Here is a 19,827-nt window from a genome sequence, read left to right as displayed (position 1 = left end):
TAATGTTAGAAGTAAAGAAGGCAGGCGAATGTGCGCGCAGTAAAGCTCTATACAGAGTTGTGAAAATTAGAATAATTTTGATTTCTTTATTAATTTTCTCTAATTTTAATATCTCCCGAAATTAGGCATTTATTGGAAAGAACAATTAGGGAAAATTTGAATAGAAAAATCCGAATTATTCTAATAATTTTCACACTTCTATATTTGTCATCGTGAAACTTTCATTTCTCGTCCCGCGGCGAATCTCTAGGACCTCTTCTTAAGGAGTTGTCTCGTAAAGTCGTGGATAGACTTGTATGGCGCTGATATCCGAAATGGATCGGCGATTCGGCATTGATAATTCACAGGATCACAAATGTGGCCATTGTGCCGAATCGACAATACCATACCGACGACCGTGAACGTAAGCAACTCGAACGCCATTGCATACCTAACGAAATAGCAGCCGCGATACGTTTATGCCGCGAAATAACGCGGAGGAGTCGGGCCGCGTGTACCGTTTTGCCGGCGGAAGAAGTTAATATTCGAACGTGATCTTCTCTCCCGCGTCCGGGACGCGGGAAGGTGGTAGCACGCGGATAACGGATTAAAACGACCGAATGAAATCTCGGGGATGACGGTGGAAACGAATTACAGAGCGGAATTACAGAGAGATTTTATCGTCGCGACGATTTTTACGACGCATGGAGAATCCAGCTGAATCGGCGATCGCGACGACGGTAAGACGAAGGAGCAGATAGAATGGAAGGGAAAAGAGGAGAAAGAGGGAGGGGGCGAACAACGACGACTTGCGAAACGAATCCGCGACTTCCACGCGTGAGATCAATTTGTAAGCATATTCGCGCTAGCGCACATATACGTTGGGGGCTTCACAATGGCGCGCGTTTGCATCGCGCTCTCTGCCCCGACGACACGCGGACCCTCCATGAATATTCATAATTGGCGGTTAGAACAATAATGCTGCTGTTGGGCACACAACGCGTTGCACCTCGGCAAACGTCGAGCGAAATCGTGAATCACCGTTGACGGAAGAATAAGCAAGGTCGGGAAGATTAAATTCGCGAATCGACGGGTCGTTATTTGCGGTTGCGTGTACGCGCGAGTGGAGAGCGCGCGTTGTATTTTGGATACACGGGTCGGCGTAAAAAACCACTGGGAAATGGGAGGATTTCGGTATCACCCCACAGCACGGGAGGCTCCTTTCATTGAAAATTTACATTAAGCTTATTTGGCTGGCCGTGTAATATTGATGGTTGCGGATTTAAAAAATGGGAACACGGGCAAAATATTTACGGACGGCACTTGTAAAGGCTACACAAAAAGAAAGTCTCGTAATAATTAACATGTGCAGCTGAACGTTTCAGTGGTATATTTAGTAATTGATATACGGTAGTAGTTACTACACAATTGGCTGGTAATAATTACAAAATAATTAATAGAACAAATTCTCCGTTTAGTTCAATCAATTAAGTGGTTTGCTGAATAATATTAAATAATTTTGTAATAATTACTAAGTAGTTCGATTATTGCACGGAGAAAGTAATACATAAAAATTTGTTCGCGGGATATACAGTTTATTCACAGAAATAAATTTTGTTTCACACAAATAAACTTTATATTCTACAGAAATAAATTTTATTTTCCACAAATAAATTCTCGAATAGTTTTCTTAGTGTATCAATTATTTGATCATTTCGTATATTTATCATATAATACAGCATATCATAAATTTATCATGTAATACGTAATAACATTACTGTCAGACTGTCAAAAAATAAAATGAGTCACTCGAATTTGAGTGATTTTTCACTTAGGGTGAGCTCTCCATTCTGAATCGTCGAGTGAATATTTTCGCTCGAAATTAAAGAATGAATCTTAGGTGTTCCACCGTCACAGTAACATATTCACTTCAATCGATCGAGATAGTTTCTCATATGAAGTCAGAATTTATTCTGAATTTGAGCGAAAGTCTCATTCTTGCCATTTTGCAATCGCTTCGAGTAAAAATATTGCCATTTTTCACTTGTTCTGAGTGAGAAATCTCACTCCAGGAAATTTAGAGAATATCACATAAATTGGTAATAGTCACCAAGTTTTAGATACCAAGCCTTGCTAAAGTTATTTGTTAATACTTACTAAATTAACACTAAATTAATACTTACTAAATTATTTAATTATATTCAGCTACACGTTTTTAGTTGAAACCGTTTTATCAAAGCATCAGATAACTATTGTGCTTGATAGTTGTTTCTTTTTCTCTTTCACTATAACTTGGATACAATTATCTCACGGGTCATACACTACATAAAATATTTATTTATGAAGAGGATACTAATAACTGAATATTTACTTAGGTCTAAATTCTTTTATTTAAATAGAATAAACGATTGCTTTCATGATAAAAGCCAATTTTATGAAAATGTACACTGCGAGAAAAATACTTGAAAATTTATTTGTAAGATATAAAATTTATTTCTATGAAATAATATTTATTTCTGCAAAATAAAGTTTACTTCTACAAGATACACTTTTATCTCACAAATAAATGTTCAAATATTTTTCTCTTAGTGCATATTTAAGAAATATTTTTGCGCATATTCAAGAAATATTTTATTTCAGTATGAAAGTAAATATATATATGTTCTCAGTATCCACCAAATAAATACCTTCTATTTCAGAAATATTTTTTCTCTCAGCGTACCGTATACGCCATTTTGAGCGCTTCTCAAGCTGTCAATTGCCAGGACGACAGCTCCGCGAAAAAGTGCATTTTTCCTGGAGAAAAATCTCACTGGGTTTCTGGGATTCGTCGCGCATATATTTTTTTTAAGTATGATGCATTGGCCGGGCAGGAGCGCCTGTTTCGTGAAAAATTTATTTCGCGGAAGGTCCGGCGACTAAAGCGTGTTTGAGCTCGTTGCGCTAACGTACAAATAAAGGGGAAAATACTTGGAACGGATTTCACTTAACGCTAATGAATATCAACGGATGCGGCTGAAAACACGCGAAACTAACCGGCTTGCCGTTGTGTAAGCGGTGATTGAATTTTATAGCGTCGCGTCGATGCGGTCGCGCGTGTTTTGTCGAAAAATCATAACATCCTTCGTCGAATGCGAGCGTTAATTTTGGAGCGGCCTGTTTGACCGTGCCTGATGAGTGGCCATTGACTCGTATATTCTATTCGGAAGGCGGAACACGGAATTTTTATCGGGCATTTTGTAACATCGTGCACGTCACAGCGCCCGTTCGCTCGCCTTTTAAATCTTAATGCGGGACAATAAAAAAAAATTATCGCGTTTTCACGATTGAACAGTTCGGAACGTACGCGCCGAATATCAATGCAATTATCGAGACAGACTCTCTCTCTTTCTCTCTCTCTCTCTCTTTCTATGTGTGTGTATGTGTATATGTATGTGCGTGTTAGGCCTATCGCGTTTGCGGTCGGACAATTCATTGGAGGCCAGAAAATTCGCCGTAAAACGATGTGGCATTGTACGACGTAATTGTGTTGCAGTTGGCGGACAATCGCCGAGTTTTCATGCCGAATTGAATATCCTTCGAATACGCGATATTTGTAATTTGCCGAGCGGTTTGTCTGTCGGTTTGTCCCACTCGGGACAACCCGGGAAACAAACTGAATGACTCGAAATGCAAAAACGAAATCGTATATAAGAGCAGGTGAAAACCAATTCCCGGGTAGGAATTAATCGGGGCGGGCTTTTAGTATGCATATTGAGAGAAAAAATATAATCTAAAAATCAGTAAATATTTATTTGGCGCGTACTGACAGCGTATTCACCTATAAATCTAAATTCTTTCATTTAAATAGAATAAATAATTGCTTTCGTGAAAAACTAAGGTTTTCTTAAAGTTTCAAGAAAATTTTCTCACTGTTGAAAAATATTTTTTATTAGTAGAGGTAACTATATATTATTAATATCCACCAAATCAATATCTACTATTTCTCAGATATTTTTTCTGTCGGTGTAGCGAGCTTAACTAGGGATGTCCCAAAATAGACATGTCTTAGTACGATCCAGATATAACCAAAATAGGCAAATCCTGAGGGGTTTTGCAAATAAATTATGAATTGATACTAATATGGATGTCACAAACGAGACTTGTGTTAATAAGGCTCGGTCAAGGACAAATTAACCAATTGATAAAAAATTGGCCAAGTGGTTTTTAGTGATGAAACGATTACTCACTAATAGTTAATGATTAATAATTATAAGACAAGTATTTTGATGAGTGTTACTACATTTTTAAATAACAAAGTATTGATTTCAGTATCACAAAATTTTTTGAATAAGAAATGGATAACTAGAGGAAAAGGAAAAAAGGATTTTTTATATTAATGATGTTATTATATATAAAACGTAAAAATATTGTAATAAATGCTTTAAGAAGTGATTTAATATATTATATACCTTAAATAAGTATATCAAAGTAAGGCCTAGTCGGATTTACAAGTCTAGATTAGTTAATTTGTAAGATTGTTACATCTCTGTGTAGGGCCCAAATGGATTTATCTTTATAAGGTTTTGATAAAAGTAGGAAAAACTGCCCAGGCTCTTCTGGATCCTCGATTTCTACCTGGGAATGTTCCGAGGCGAAAATGACACTTCGCGCGTCGTTCTTATTTTTTCCAACCACTAGCTCTGCTTTTTTCTTCTTCATATTTTTTTTCGGCACTTTGTTCCGCTTTTTAATTCGGACCCTTGAAAGGCCGGGGCCCCCGGAGCGAGAATTTTCCTGTTTTTCCTGCTGGAGAATCATCGACGTCTTAATGCGGGAGTCTCCCCGGCTCGTCGTGTCGCATTCGAGAACGGGAGAAGCCGGAGGGACTTCCGCGCCCCGCGGAAAAATCACACTCGACGACGGCGGGAATGGACGGAGACGGACGGGGCAAAGTGGCTCGCCCGTTGAAATGTGCAGTCGGCTTTTCGATTTCTGACGTGCAATTTGCCGGCAGTCACGCTCGAGTTGATTCGGGCTAACGAACCAAGTATTTTCGACGCCGAGCGAAATGTAATTCCGCCGCGACTGCAATCAGTGTATGCCGCCGTGCGGCGGGCTCGGCCCGTAAGAGTGTATTAATCGGACGAAATCTCACTTGCAGTCGCCGATCTGCGCACCTACACGAAGAAGATGCAGATGCAGAGGAAGAAGACGCTGATGGGCAAGATGGGGGGTCGTAGCCACGACATCACTCTCACCCCGCGCGACTTCAACTACGACAATCATCACTACCAGTACCTCAAGTACACGAAACGTGGCAAGGTGAGTCGCTCGTACGTACGCCGTACTTTACGCCATGCTTCTCCGCCGCAAATGGTGGCGAAAATATCGCGGCCGCGCTCGGGAATCCACCTCGCCCTCTCTCGTCGTGTTTGACGGGTCGGGATGGTTATGCGTTCTTCAATAGAAATGCAGAGCGCTCTCTCGCGAGCGCGAGCGCCCACAATATTGCGCGACACGTTCGTAGCATTTACGTAATAGCACATACGCCGGTAATGTACACGAGCGATACGTATTTTCGCGCGGCTGCTCCTCTCCCGATGCGTGACTTTTATTGAATACTGGTTTAAGATGGTTGTTTCATGAACCAATTTTTTTACATTTTAGCAGTGCATTGGTCGAAACACGGTCGATACGTGTGTGCAATTAGAAAAAGATTCACCATGCCGAAGCTGAGATAGTTGAAGTCGAAGGTGACAGTGTTTGCATACGTCACAAGTACGAAAACGGTTTCTGGTATCAATTCTTTCTAGTATCAAATTTGGTTTTCAATTTTGGCAACCACATTGACAGTTTTAACGAAAAATAAGAAAAAAATAAAAGAAACTTGTGGAAATATTATAAAAAGATTACAAGATCGTAAAAATCGAATGATTAAAAAATTTTGAAGATCTATACAATATATAAAGTCTCAAAGATCTAAACACTATATAAAAGTGCGAAAAAAAGGTAAAATATGAAAAAAAATCAACGTCACAATTGTTTTTCTAGTAACGCGTATCAGTCTATCCATACGTGGGGAAGTATGTTAACAATGTTTAACACATGTGTGGAGTCTCTGCCAAAAGTACTAATATGTCAAGACGTGAAAAACAATTATTTATTTAAACATTATGTAAGTCTGATTGATATTCTCTTGCTGTAGTATGAAAACTGTAGTGTCAAAGCTGTGTATCATAAATCATACTTATAGACATTTTGCACAGATTTGTAATTGCTTCTTCGTGTTGTATTAATTACTACTTAACACAACTTCCTAGCAATATTGTCGCGAAATAACTACCTTAAACTACCGCGAGCTTCTTGTATCTAAAATACCTAAACTCAAATTATTACGAAAGTGTCAAGAGGATGAAATCAGGGGGAGGAGGCGAGGCGTGCCCGGACTTCATGATAGCTTATATTTTCCGCAGAAATATATCCTCCTAGAGAATAACTATGCAAAACCTGATTTAGATCGAACAAAGGGTTTAGGGGTTCATAGGGAACATACAGACATCTTATTCTATCTTACATGTAGATGCAATACGCGCGCTCGTTTTGCTTGCAGCTTTGACGTGACGAGTTGTTTTCCGCGTGATTAAAAATCTATTATTCAATCGTGATGGAAATTCATATAAAATTATTAACACGAGTGGAAAATTGATGCGCATATTAACAGACGAAGGAATATCGGTTCAGCTTGTCCGCAAAATTAATTTCGAATGGCGTTATCCCGTTCTTGTAAATTTTAATTAAGTCCAGACAATATAGCGTTTACATAAACGTGTCGCGGACGTGCTCGCTCGATCGCTCGCTCACGTGTATTCGTTATTTATTTAATGAACAACGGCCGTTTGAAGCCCGGCAGCTCGCATGAAAGTTGAACGTTCGGAGTTAGTCGATTCAAGTAATAATGATAAGCGTCAAAGTTGCCCGGGGCGAGAACTTCCGGTGAATCGATGCGCGCCGCCGTCGGGCCCGATCTTACTTTCCGCGGGAATATGGGACAGGAAATATAGCGTAGCAGGCAAATTATTTGTGGCGTAAGTTGTGATTTATCCGCAACGCTCCAATTTCCGGCCGAACATTTTCCCCGCCGCGCCGGTGGAATCCCATAAAAATGGATCATGGCGCGCGCGATTCAGGAGAAACATGAGTTCGTACTTTATAGCTTCGCGGTTCGTTACTTTTAACTCTTTACAGATTTGTGAAGTAGCTGGCGGTAGGTCCGTCATAGTAGCTCGCCGGGAACGTAATCGGGCTTTCTTTCTCTCTCTCTCTCTCTCTCTCTCTCTCTCTCTCTCTCTCTCTCGAGCCGGGGTGCTGGAGTCGAAACCGACGGAATACTGACTTTTTTTCGCAGACTTTATGTCGTATTGACTACACAGAATTACGAACGCTCTCACACGATAAACATATGTGCGAGAATGATTCGGAGCATCGCTCGATATGTGACAAAAACGATAAAAAAAATTTTAAAGTTGACCTTTCGAGTGTAAACTAACCCGTCAGACGCTGCCAGTTAAAGCAAATATTTGCCTGATACAAAAGATCTGCAGCCTGTACATACTGAACGCGAGTTTGCGAAAATTTCCGATAATATTGCTGTACTTTTAGGTCTTTATTTGGAAGCTTAAAAATATCGGAAAAGTATGTAGAAAGATTTCTGTATATGTGCGTGTTGTGTGTATAGTTAGGTTTTCCGCTAAATATAGTGAAGCAAAGCAACACACGTTTACGTAAGATCTATATGCATCTATATGTATTAGTGACGATCGTCTCTATGGCCCGTATTAATAGCCGTTACTTGAAACTTGCCTCAGATGAGATACTTAGTTTAGACCCGTATCAATAGCCATTACTTAAAATTTCATCTCACGTGAGATACTCTAATAATTTACGTGAGATACACGTGAGATTTAAAGTTAGATCAGAGTTTTTTAGTTCAATCGCGACTACAGATATAAATGTCACATTTATCATAATTCAACTGAAGAACTTGGATCTGACGCTGAATAAAAATTTGAGTATCTCATTTGAGACAAATTTCAAGTATCGGCTATTAATACAGACCTCAGAAACAATATATATTATTTGAATTGTATATGTGACATCATATATTTGAAAATTTAACTGAAAAATTCACTTCTAACTTTAAACTACATCATATATTTGAAAATTTAATTGAAAAATTCACTTCTAACTTTAAATTAAAATCTGAATATCTCACCTGAGGCAAATATTAAAAATAACGTTTATTAATGCAGACCTACATCATCGATATTTTTACAGTTCGTTATCAACTTTAGCGTCTCTTTAAACCCCTCGCACGAGATCAGAATATGATTACTTCAATCGAAATCTATTTTTGATCTAACTCTATTTTTGATCTAAACTTTCAAACATTTGTATATTGAAACATCAATGTACTCGTATATTTAACACATGTGGGACAATTGAAGTTTCACTTAACGCCTCTAAATAGCACAATACACAAAATGCCACTTTTGGATCCTAAAGAGGATCTCTCAGTGAAGTTAGTAAGTTAAGTAGAATCAAAATTGGAGGTTAGTAGGTTAAGTAGAATCAAAATTGGATGACTAGAGGCTTCAGATAGAATCAAAATAGGCAAAATGAGATGAAATATTGAGATCCACAGGAGAATCCAAATTTCGATGCATTCGAGAAGTGTCACGTTTGCGGTCGTTGATTAAATTTACAGCCGGCTGAGAGATTCACGGTTTCTTCAGATGGGTATACAATTATTTGGGGAAGAATTCCGCGGCGCGCGGCGGCGACAGGAACGGGTTGATTCCACCCTCCTCGGGACGCGTGCTCTGCGGAGAATACAGACGCACTCACTCAGTGTTTTTGCTCTCTCGCGTTAAGAACAAAGAGTCTACATATCACGTTTACGATACTAAAGCGAAGCGGCAGGCCGACCCTTCGTGTAAATCACACGGCGGCGCTCCCTTTCCCCGGGGTCGGCCTCCCCGCGATACGCTTTCTCGCCCGTCGGCGATTATCGATCCGACCACAAGAAAGCTCTCTCTCTTTCTCTCTCTCTCTCTACTTTCGTCGCAAAATTACAAGGTCGCGGGCACAGACGTAACCGCAAGCCTGCCTCTGCCCACCGAGATGTTGTCCCTCGTCGACACGGGCGAGCTTCCTGCAGCGCGCTTTTCATCCGCCGGCAATCGCGGAGTGAATCGATTGACGACGCGAATTCCGCATCGCGTTGACCCTCTAAGACGCAGGCATCGACCCCGCATTCGGGTAAAATATTGTTCTTCATAAGATAGTCTCGGGAGAGACGCGTTTGATGAAGAATTTCGTGGCCTGAATGAAATTGACCGTCGAGAAGTATGATTATCCGAGTGTACATAAATACGTATTCATGTCTGCACATATACACTTTAGCTACAGAATTTACACAGAAAAAAGGAACATTCTTGTTCGGAAAATATCTTGATTCTTGTCACAAACTTCCTTAAAATATCTTGTAAAAGTATTCCCTAAAATATTTTGTAAGAATATCTTGATCATTAGTGAATTAACAAAGGCCAATAAGAGTTTATGCATAGTTATTATTATAGTGCTATATAAATTAATAAGAATTAGTGAAATACCTCTCACTTTTGAGTGGATATTTTATTATCAAATGGAAGCAATATAATATCATATGCGTTTTGGTCTAACTTCACAGACCCTTTTCAGTGATAACAAATCTTTTACAATTAAAATTAAACATCTTGATCATGTTTGACAAAAGTGCTGAGCTTTAAGATAACATTGATAAAAGATTGAAAAAATAAAATTTGCTTTACTTTTTTTCGTGAGAAACTACACAATTTCGAGTATCGCCGATTTTGTTTTGATCGTTATATTGGTTTCTTCAACGAGAAAATATTTCTGTTTTGCGGATTGGAGGGAAGAATATAACTCTAAGATTGATCAATGTTTGTCACCGATTACAAATATTATGTCGACGAAATCGTGAATTTGCTAGTGTGCAAAATTTGAGGAGGACTCAAAGTGAATATACATAATTGTGTGTACTGGTTTTTAAAGGGTTAACTCGGGCCAAAATCGAATCGAACGCATTTTCTAGTCTAGGCACGTGTGGGACGGAGAACTTCGTGCCTCACCTTTCTACCGCGAAAAGGGTGGATCCAGCCAGCGCGCCGTAACGTGTAAGACGGATCTGGAAAATGTCGGCATTCGAAAACACGTAGCGGTGTCATACGCGCGGATAACGTAGTTTAGAATTCAACTCCTCGATCGCGCGAAAGAGCGACGAACTCTTCGTAAGGATGTTCGTTGCCACCCCGCTTCGCCCCACGAGCTTCCGCTAATATCGTAAGGCGCTGGATTTCTTCCGTGTTCCTTCACGTCTCCTTCGCGAGAGGGAGAGCAGATCCTTGCATTATCCAGACTTAATTCGGATCTCGCTTTTATATCCACTCTTCCCGTACGTTTTGCTGTCGGACGAGGGAACTCAGAGAGGCGCGGCGAAGCGAACTGTAATAACGTTGCTCCTAAATTGATTCGCTTCGTTCACAGTTTTGCGGTCGATGCGTTTTATCGATACTCATCGATTGGCGAAAGAATGTTTTCCGCATCGTTTCTGTGAAGAGAGAAAGAGAGAGAGAGAGAGAGAGAGAGAGAGAGAGAGAGAGAGAGAGCGCTGCTCGCAATATTCGTTACTCTTGTTTCTCATTGACGTTTAGCTCGAGTTGTACAGCTACTTTTCTTTGTTTTTTTTTCGTACAGCGTGTCTTCGCGCTCTGTATGAGGCACTTATGCGCATCACGTCGAGTATTATTCACCTTCTTTGCGCGCTTCCCCCGTTCTCGCGATCTTACGATCTCTCAGGGGAATTTATGAACGCAGCCACTTGCGCTAAAAAGCAACGTCCAATATTGTAGTTTCCATCGCCTCCAGCACGCGCTATATCCTTCATCCCGTTACCCGTGCATTACCGTTTCTATCCTCGCTCGTCGATAAATACAGGATGTATTTTAAACGTGAATTTAGGCGAGCTCGGTTTACATAGTGTGTTGTATGTATGCTACTCGTATGTTTGCAAAAATATCCACCGAATATCCAGGATGTATATATAATGTAGCATACATATAAAAAATAGTATTGAAAGACCGTGTTATATAAATGTAGAATTCTATATCTGAAAATTCGAAAATTTTTTTTTTTTTTTTATATTTTATTAAAAAAAAAATCTAGAATCTCTCTGTGGAATGTTTGCGCGATATAGAAGTGGACGTTTCTTTTTCTTAAGAAAATTATAATATTTATGAGAGGGCTGTGTTGACAAATATTATGCTGAAGCAACGATTCCGAATAGCACGGAATTTTACATAAAGCTACAGTATTTAATACGTCGGTTATTGAGTTTTGAGCGATTTGCGGAGAGCTAAATTCGTTTCGCGTAACGGTAGAGACCGCGAAGCGCATTTTCCGCGGCTCTTATGTACCTGTTTTGGCAGCCGTTATTCGGTCAGTGAATTTCGATGCGATGTGTGTACTTCAGAAATTTCATCGGAACAGAACACGAAAATTACATCGCGAGTGGCCAATTTGGCGAATAACTTTAAATAAACCGTAAACTCTGCGGTACGTTCTGGCATTGTCGCGCATTCTGACGAGATTTTCAGGCGCGGCTCGCGCTTAATTTAACCATTTCATAGTTAATTTTGCTAATCCGACGTGATCATTCGGTGAGAACGCGATATGAAAATCGCGTTTGCCATTTGTATTTGCCGTGCAACAATAACACATACATACACACATACACAAATTTACATGTATCGATGACATACAAATAATACTATGCATTTTCCCGCGCTCAGAAATCAAAAATCCCCCGGCGGCTTGAATCGACAAATCGAACGGATCGAACATGGGTGGGAGAGAAGGAGGACCGTTCGATTGACCGGCGCATTATTTTAATGGCGGTGCGCGCGTTATAGCCAGCTCGCGAAACGAACTCGGCGGTAGCCGGTCTAATTTATTTCGACTCGTTGCCGCGCTCGCCCCGGCCAATTATCGCTACACGCCGATGCAAATGCGCACGATATACGAATCGAACGCGTGTATATCCGCCGGGCGGCGATCTCGTGAATTAAATTTCGGCTAGCCGTTAACTTCGGCCATTTACTCCGCCACGGGAAACACAATTTTAAACTCTCGTTTGCAAATAAACATGGGCGACGGCGTGCGGCGTCGACCGCGCACGTCGCACCAATAGCAGCAGCGTCCCCGCTGCCCCGCCAAATAAATTCTTCTCTCTCGTGAATTACATCGACTGATGGGTGGGCTTTGAAAGGAGTTATTTATGCGTGACCTCCCGCAAATTGCACCCTTTTGTAGCGTCCCGCTGTTGTCAAAGAAGTCCTTCGATTTTCCGAATCTTCCCCACGCGCCGTGCGCTGCGTCGCGACGTCCTGCTCCCGCCGGCGCGCGACGGAAACTCTTCCGTAGAATTCACCCGTCGCGAATAATACAGTTTTTCAAATCTAATTTCACCCGCGCGAACGCGCTCTCCCTCCCTCTCCCCCTCTCTCGGCTGATCGAACCAGGGAGCAACTTCCGCCAGGAGCTCGAATGAATTCGCCTTTCGATTCTCCGGGGCTTCGTTCATTCGTTCCTGATATTAATGACGCGGAAGGTATTTTCGCGAGGTCTCTCCCTCTCTCTCTCTCCCTCTTTCTCTTTCTCTCTATCTCCCTCTTTCTCTTTCTCTCTATCTCCCTCTTTCTCCCTCTTTTTCGCGCTCTCTACATCCTTTAGACGAGAAGACGCGAACCACATACGATTTCATGAAAAATATATCTTGGTGAAAGCGAGAAACATCCGCCGGCGCAAACAGTAGTGAAAACATTCATCGGAGGATCGCGTCTAATGGAAGAAAAATAGGGGACGCCGAAGGGGAGACCGTAAATCTGCTCCGCTTCAATAGCCGACGGCTAATGGAAATCGCGAATTAACTCGGCTGACTCTCCCCTCTCCCTCTCATTCATTCACTCACTCACTCGTTAGGTTTCTCTTAATTAATTGTGATTACGTCGTATGTCGCGCAACAGTCTGCCCCCGCTTATACGAGGTCTACACATATCCGCGCTGTAAAAACGCTTCGCCTCGGCTTTGTGGATAATGCAATCCGCGCACGGCGTTCCTCTCCTCGAAAAGTTTTTCGCCGATGGTAAAAGTTAAAGAGCCCGCCGCTAAATAAAATATCCTTTGTTCTCCGGGTGAAGGAGGAGGAGGAGGAGGAAGTGTCGCCGCCGCCGCACTGGAAAAATTCTCCAGCGAGTTCACCATCGCGTCTCGTCCGACAAAGGACTCTCTCTCTCTCTCTCTCTCCCTCTCTCTCTCTCTCTCTCTCTCTCTCTCTCTCTCTCCGAATTACCTAGCCAAGCGAGTCTAAATATTTGGACAGGACTTTTCCCCCGGCATGTCCGTAAAAATATTATTCCGCTTTTAGACACACGCGTGCCATTTTCGCGATCTGTCCGCGATAAAAGCGAGGAACGAGCGAGCAAACGAGCCCACGAGCCTCGACGCGGCATTATTCTGATTTACGGTGCGTGCCAATCGGAATTTCGACGTCCACGATAGCACGTGGGGCGCGGGCCACGGCCGTGTGTTATCGTCGGCCGGCGTAATCGCGCTTTGTGTTTCTTCGAAATCCCGATAACTCCGTCCGCGAACCTCCCAACCGGCGAGACCGTCCGCGTATTTTGGCGCACGCTATATCCGCCGTAGCACGACGTGGCGGCGAGCAGCACGCGCGCGATATCATTATTCCTACCAACAAGGGAGTTGTTTTAACAGAATGGCACTTGAACGCTCCGATACGTTTATTGTCAGCTTTCGCAACAATTGCTTGCGGACGAATGCGCGAATTACGCGCGTTGTAATTACGGATGTGCGCTCTCTATGATTATCAGTATTATACAACAAATTCACCGGGCAACATCAATACCCCGTGCGGGCGCATATTAAGTTAGACAGATCCCGCAAATGGATTTCGCAAATTAAAAAATATATTGCCTGAAATTACTCGACGTTATCAGACTCATCGCAAAGGGTCAAGGGGATGTAATCAGAAACAAGAAGTGAAGAGTTATGTAGTCTATATTTTTATATAGGCTATGCTATTTTCGTCTTTGCATTAAAGTGACGATTAATCTGTGTTAAAAACGAATGGAAAAACTTGGTTTGGATTTTTAATGCGATACGTCATTTGCATGTTTTTGACGGCTGTAAAGTTCAATTTAAAAAAGAAGCGAAATAGTACTAATAGGAATTTTATTATGATTCAGATATACGTACACTGAAACTAAAAATATCTGAAAAATGAAAAAGGCAGGATCCTAAAAAGTGACAAAATTTTGTCCAGATCATTTAAAGAATTCAGGAATGTATAGATAACATACAGATAGACAGACAGACATTCTATTATATATAGAGATTATGAGATCTCGTTCTCGATTCGTTTGTGATTCGATCGAACTCACATTATCCGTAGGATGTCTGGATTTAGCTGTCTGAGCGCTCATGTATTGATAGAACTCGTTAAATCGAGTAGAAAAGTCCTCCTGAATACAGTCACTACACTGAGAGAAGAGATATTTAAAAAATAAAAAGATTTTTACATACTAATAACATATTTATACAAGTCTGAATACTTTTATTTAAATCATATAAACAATTGCTTTCGTTAAAAGTTACAATATTAGTAGTGTTTTAAGAATGTTTTAGGAAAATGTAATCTCTCTCGCCCTTCAAATAAATATTTCTTTTTTTTAGATATTTTTTAAACTCAGTCTGTGTGTTTGAATCAGAATTTCCACTATTACTATTTCGCTTTTCTTTTAAATTGAACTTTACACTCTTTAGAACACGCAACGCTTGACGCAAAAAATCCAAGCTAAGATTTCCCCTTGGTTTTTGATTAACATTGATTAACCCCCACTTTAACGCACAGCGAAAAACAGATGTCTTTCGTATTTAGATGATTGTGCTATTTGATCCTTATTCCGCAAAAGGACGATATCACGTCCATAGGAAGCGTGATAATTTTTCCTTTCCAACGGTCTTTATTCCAAATCGCTAGGATGTTTATAAGTGGAATTATTGACGTTCGTATCGATCCGCGGTCTCGATCGCCCGGCGTTAACCATTTAACGCGCCGAAGGGTAGATCATGACGCGTGACGTAAACAATGGCCGCATTCCGCGACACTATTTTGGGAAGCGATATCGGGAGTACGTAACAGGATATAACCTGCCTCACTATCCCCACTCCACGGCCTAGACAAGGACGGCCAGGCCACGTGTTCGCGCGGCCAGGCGACCACCGTCTCTCTCACTTTAGAAAGGAGAAAGCATAACGGTATAGTGTGCCCGTGCGACAATAGATGGCGCGTTCGGTCTGGCGTTAAGCCCGAGCCGAGCCAAAGCATGACGTCGACGCTGCGACTTTAAAATGCTATAACTCGCGAAGAAATCGATGTAGGGGCTTGAAATAAAGAGCAATCTCTTTGACACACGCTCCCCCACGCGTCTATATTACTCTCTTATTGTCCGTTTGAAAGTCGTGATCGATTAAAACGTGGCAAACACGTTCATACGAGCAATGTGCAATCTCGCAATCTCGTTCGCAATCGAATTTTTTAGATTCCTTTTCTTTCTGGTTTTATTTATTTACTGTAATAGTGACGAGAGATTAATATCTATGTATCGAGATAAAAAAATAATTACTGTGGTTATTTGCAAAATGGTAGAAGACGTATTTTTCTTCAATTTCATGCTCTTTGTCTGCGCACGAACGTTACTACGCGTTGTGTCGGATATTTTGTATACATTTCTAACGTCAACGAAAAGCGAATGTATAATGTAGAGATTGCGAAGAGACAATATTTATTTGTTGTGAGTGGAGTGTCCAGATTTTATGTAGCTCCTATATACTTTTTACAGAGTAACTTTGCAAAATTTGAACGCAAAATTTTTCCCAGATCGGTCAAAGGATTTAAGAATGTATATAGAGAACAAACAGACAGACATTATATATATATATATTAGTTTAAGTAAATTATTAGTATCTACTGAATAAATATGTATTATTTTTTAGATTTTTTCTTAGTGTAACAGCGGTAAATATATGCATGCGATCAAAATCACGCAAAAATCGGAGGAGCGCGCCGCTCGCAACGTCGCTCCTCTTTTCGTCGTCGTCCGATTTTCACCGTTGCGAGAAAACGGTCAACAGACCCAAAATACACGTCTCTTCAGACTGAAATTCGGACACCCTATATGCATGAATCGGCGCACATCCGCGCGAAGCGCTCGTTATTCGATTTATCCGTTCTGATCGCGCTGAAAGATGCAATAAGGAAAGATGCAATAAGGCAATATATCGTCGTTAATACGTCCGATAGCGAAGTTTTGCGCAAACCAGCTAATTGATCGTAAAGTCGAGCTTTGGCCGGGAATTTCGCCAGATTACGAAATGAAGCTAGGCAGGTATTATCGAATGCGTTTAATTATTGCGCTTATAATCCGGATTAGCCGTTCCACGGACATTTACGACTGCGTGCAAGATGGAAGGACCATTAGCGACTCGCAGCTGCGACGATCCAGTCAAGGGTTAATAAGACCGCCTCTCTCACGGCCACATCGGGGTCGCAATGAAATATTTTGCGGCGCGCGATACCGCGGAGGCCGACTGGGGGGGAAGGGGGAGGGGAGAGACGCGAGCCGAGCGCGGGTTAACGTTGAAGAATGACGTCGTTGTCACGACGGTTGAATACGCGATGGAAAACGAGCGGCGGCACTGTGAATATCATTACGGAAGTGCGGGAATTCCGTGGCGCTCTCGCGAACTTCATTATTCGCCCGCTACCGCTATCGCTGTTTTATCAATGTATTTTTTATGCGAAAATTGCGCCCGCAAAATTATTCTGCATTTCTATTTCCTTAATACGGAGCGTGTTTCTTTTTTTCTCGACGAGATATAGACTCTTCCTCTTCTTCTGTTTCCATTTTTATTTTCCCTTTTTCATTAATATTCAAAAATGCACTTTATTTCGGTACACGGTCTCTCTGACGATTTTTGTTTTAATCGCACAATTTATGAATGTCTCCTCTCGGCGCGTCTCACGCGATTGCGAGAGCACTTCTTCTTTTTTGAGCTCGGCGAGCGTCATAAATAAATGTTGAGCGATTATCGGAGTCGCGCATGTGGCGGCATAGGGTAATCGAGTGACTCGGCTTTAACGTGATCTACATTCCCGTCTTCTTGCTCCTCGATACTTCTCGATATCGATTACGGCGCGGCGGAAACATTATTAATGTCGTCGCCGACGAAGGTCTCCCGCGACCCTTTCCGCGTCGCATTCCGACGACATGAAGAATGTAGGTACGATAAAACTGAGCACGTGACTTTGAGGGGTGGATATAAGTTCTCCCTCTCACGTCCCGTCCATCCTGGTGGCGCCATGTAGTAGCGCTAATATCACGACGCCTCTGACCTAGCGGGCGTTAACTTTGTAGGTCGCGAGGTATTTCGGGCTGTCTCTAATCCGGTATCAGTTACATCTCCTCCGCTTTGTAACATTTGCTCAGCCATGAATATCGGGTTAAAGCTTCGTTGCGCCATGCTAAATTAACTTATGAGCGCGCCGCCGATGTACGCGCGTGTATAGTTCGAAGATAACGATAGCGCTATTCCGGACGTAGTGCCTTACCTCGCGGCTCGTATGTATTACGTAATACACACGACGTAACTTCCATGCTCGCATATTGAATCCAAGTACGGCTTCCGTGATAAAATCTCGCGCGACCCTTTAACCGAGGAATACGGAGTTCGTTGTTTCCGAGTGCTTCCGCAAATTTGTTTTGCCTGATCTGTTTTGTCTTCTATTTAAGGATCTCGGCGTCTGTCTCTTTCATTATTAGATTTTCGTGAAAACGCCCACTTGAATCGTCGTCTCTTTAAGCCTTTAAGACATTTGTTGTACGTGCATATTATTCGAATATACTTTTCTCCCTCTTTCTCTTTTTTATTACTTTTTATACAATGTTGTATAATTGTTACATAAATTGATTGAGTGTTTTTTACAATACATAATTCTGTGCAAAATATGTCGAGGGATATACGTAAATTGTTTGATAAAAATCGCAGAAAATGTCGGATATGAAACATATATTATTGTTGTTGTTTCATATTATTGAAATAAAAATACAGATACTCAATAAATTGCAACAGAATTGCCATATAAATCAGGTGATATTGATAACTGTAAACATACAGGAAAATATCACATTCTACAAAAAATACCAGTGAAATGGTCTAAAAAAAGTGATTACTCAGTTTACTCTTAAGTAATAGTTATCTTCAACAGAAAATATTTTCTTGATAATAGTTTTGAAATGTACTCATTACAAACTTGAGAAAAGCTCATTATCATGTCCTGAAGAGAAGAATTTATTCTCTTTACCAGAATATATTAGAAAACTTTATCGAAGAAAGAAATAGTTCGACTCTATGCAAGTAAGCAAATAACTGAAGTTTTGTTTCAATTTAACATTTTTTATTGAAATGCAAAGCTTACTAGAATTCAGAATGTATTTAGAAAATATTCACAGTGCTCATGATAGACTTGTGAATATGAACTTCTGAAATATTTGAAGCAAGTTACATTTGCTTCAATGTATTTTTCTGTGCGTAGATATTACATAACGTTACATCACGAAAGTTACGCAAAGTTGCATTAAGATGCGCTCGATTTGGTGTGTCAGCACGAAATCAAGTGTAACGTAATGAATACCTGAAGGAGTATCAGGAAGTTGCGAGCTTCAACGGCACACAAGTAACGATCGATTGGTGGAACGTCACGGCAAGTGGAGCGCTATATCGAGTGTCATTATCATTAAGGGGAATATCTTATTCTAACGTAACAAAGGACATAGATTCCGAGGGGAAGAATAATTCACGTAATACGGCTCGGGAGGTCTCTAGATCTAAAACATTTCATGTCACAGCGGACGAATCACCGTTCCGCCGCGCGACACTTGGTCAATTATCGTTTCGCGGGCCGGCTTTGCAATATTTATCGGATCCCGACTGTCGTTAGATCTCTCCGCTCGCGGATCGAATTAAGGAGCGCGCGGGGCCTCATCATCGTCGTCGATGCCGAAGACGTGGTCGTGGTTTGGGCTCCCTCTGGTCTCGCGCGACGTTCGCAGGTAACGTTATTACGGCTCCTCGTCTGGCGACGCTCTCCGTCGATCGATGAAAAGACGCTTCGTCTGGGCTGCTCGAAAATACGGGAGAGAGCCACCGCCACAGGGGGGTTATATAGCCGACCAATGAGACGGGCGAGTCGCGCTCGGGGGATACTCGTCGACGTCGTAAAGCCCGGTATTTGGATTCGTGCGCTTACGTAGCGCGCTAGAACGGAAAAGAGGAGGATCAATTTTTATTTCGAGGGCCGGGGTTAATAAGGGATGCGTACATAAATTGGGATTATGTCGGCCCTCAAAGAGAACCGCTCTCGAGTACCTGCCGACGTATTGATCTCCGAATACACCTCGGGCTCTTAAATGTGATCCCTCGAACTCACCGCGAACGTGTAATTTTTTCGTCGTACACGCGACTCTCGAATTTGCCGGTTTGCGCTTATTGGTTTACCTTGGGACCGTCGTTCTGTTGCGTTGCTCGAGGCGATTACGAGTGGTCACGTTGAATGAACATGGATTTTATTGCGCTGTGTGTACAACGTGTGAATTAGCGATCGTTGCT

The 19,827-nt window shown here is 41.6% G+C and overlaps 1 protein-coding gene across 2 annotated transcripts in view; it reads left to right on the top strand.

The window, feature by feature from the left end:
- The window catches only part of LOC116848982 (proteoglycan Cow), a 181,398-nt gene that overhangs the window by 148,642 nt on the left and 12,929 nt on the right, over positions 1 to 19,827 (top strand). For both annotated transcript variants that reach the window (XM_032825676.1, XM_032825677.1), the window contains exon 6: positions 5,123 to 5,283. In XM_032825676.1, the coding sequence (XP_032681567.1) occupies positions 5,123 to 5,283 (161 nt within the window). The remainder of the gene's footprint in view (positions 1 to 5,122; positions 5,284 to 19,827) is intronic.

The sequence above is a fragment of the Odontomachus brunneus genome, unplaced genomic scaffold (assembly GCF_010583005.1).
Source record: "Odontomachus brunneus isolate Ranch 3 - 2012 unplaced genomic scaffold, Obru_v1 Obru_scaffold_103, whole genome shotgun sequence".
Classification (NCBI taxonomy): Eukaryota; Metazoa; Arthropoda; class Insecta; order Hymenoptera; family Formicidae; genus Odontomachus; species Odontomachus brunneus.
Note: the sequence above shows the minus strand (reverse complement) of the source record. Positions and strands in the feature narration are given on the sequence as shown.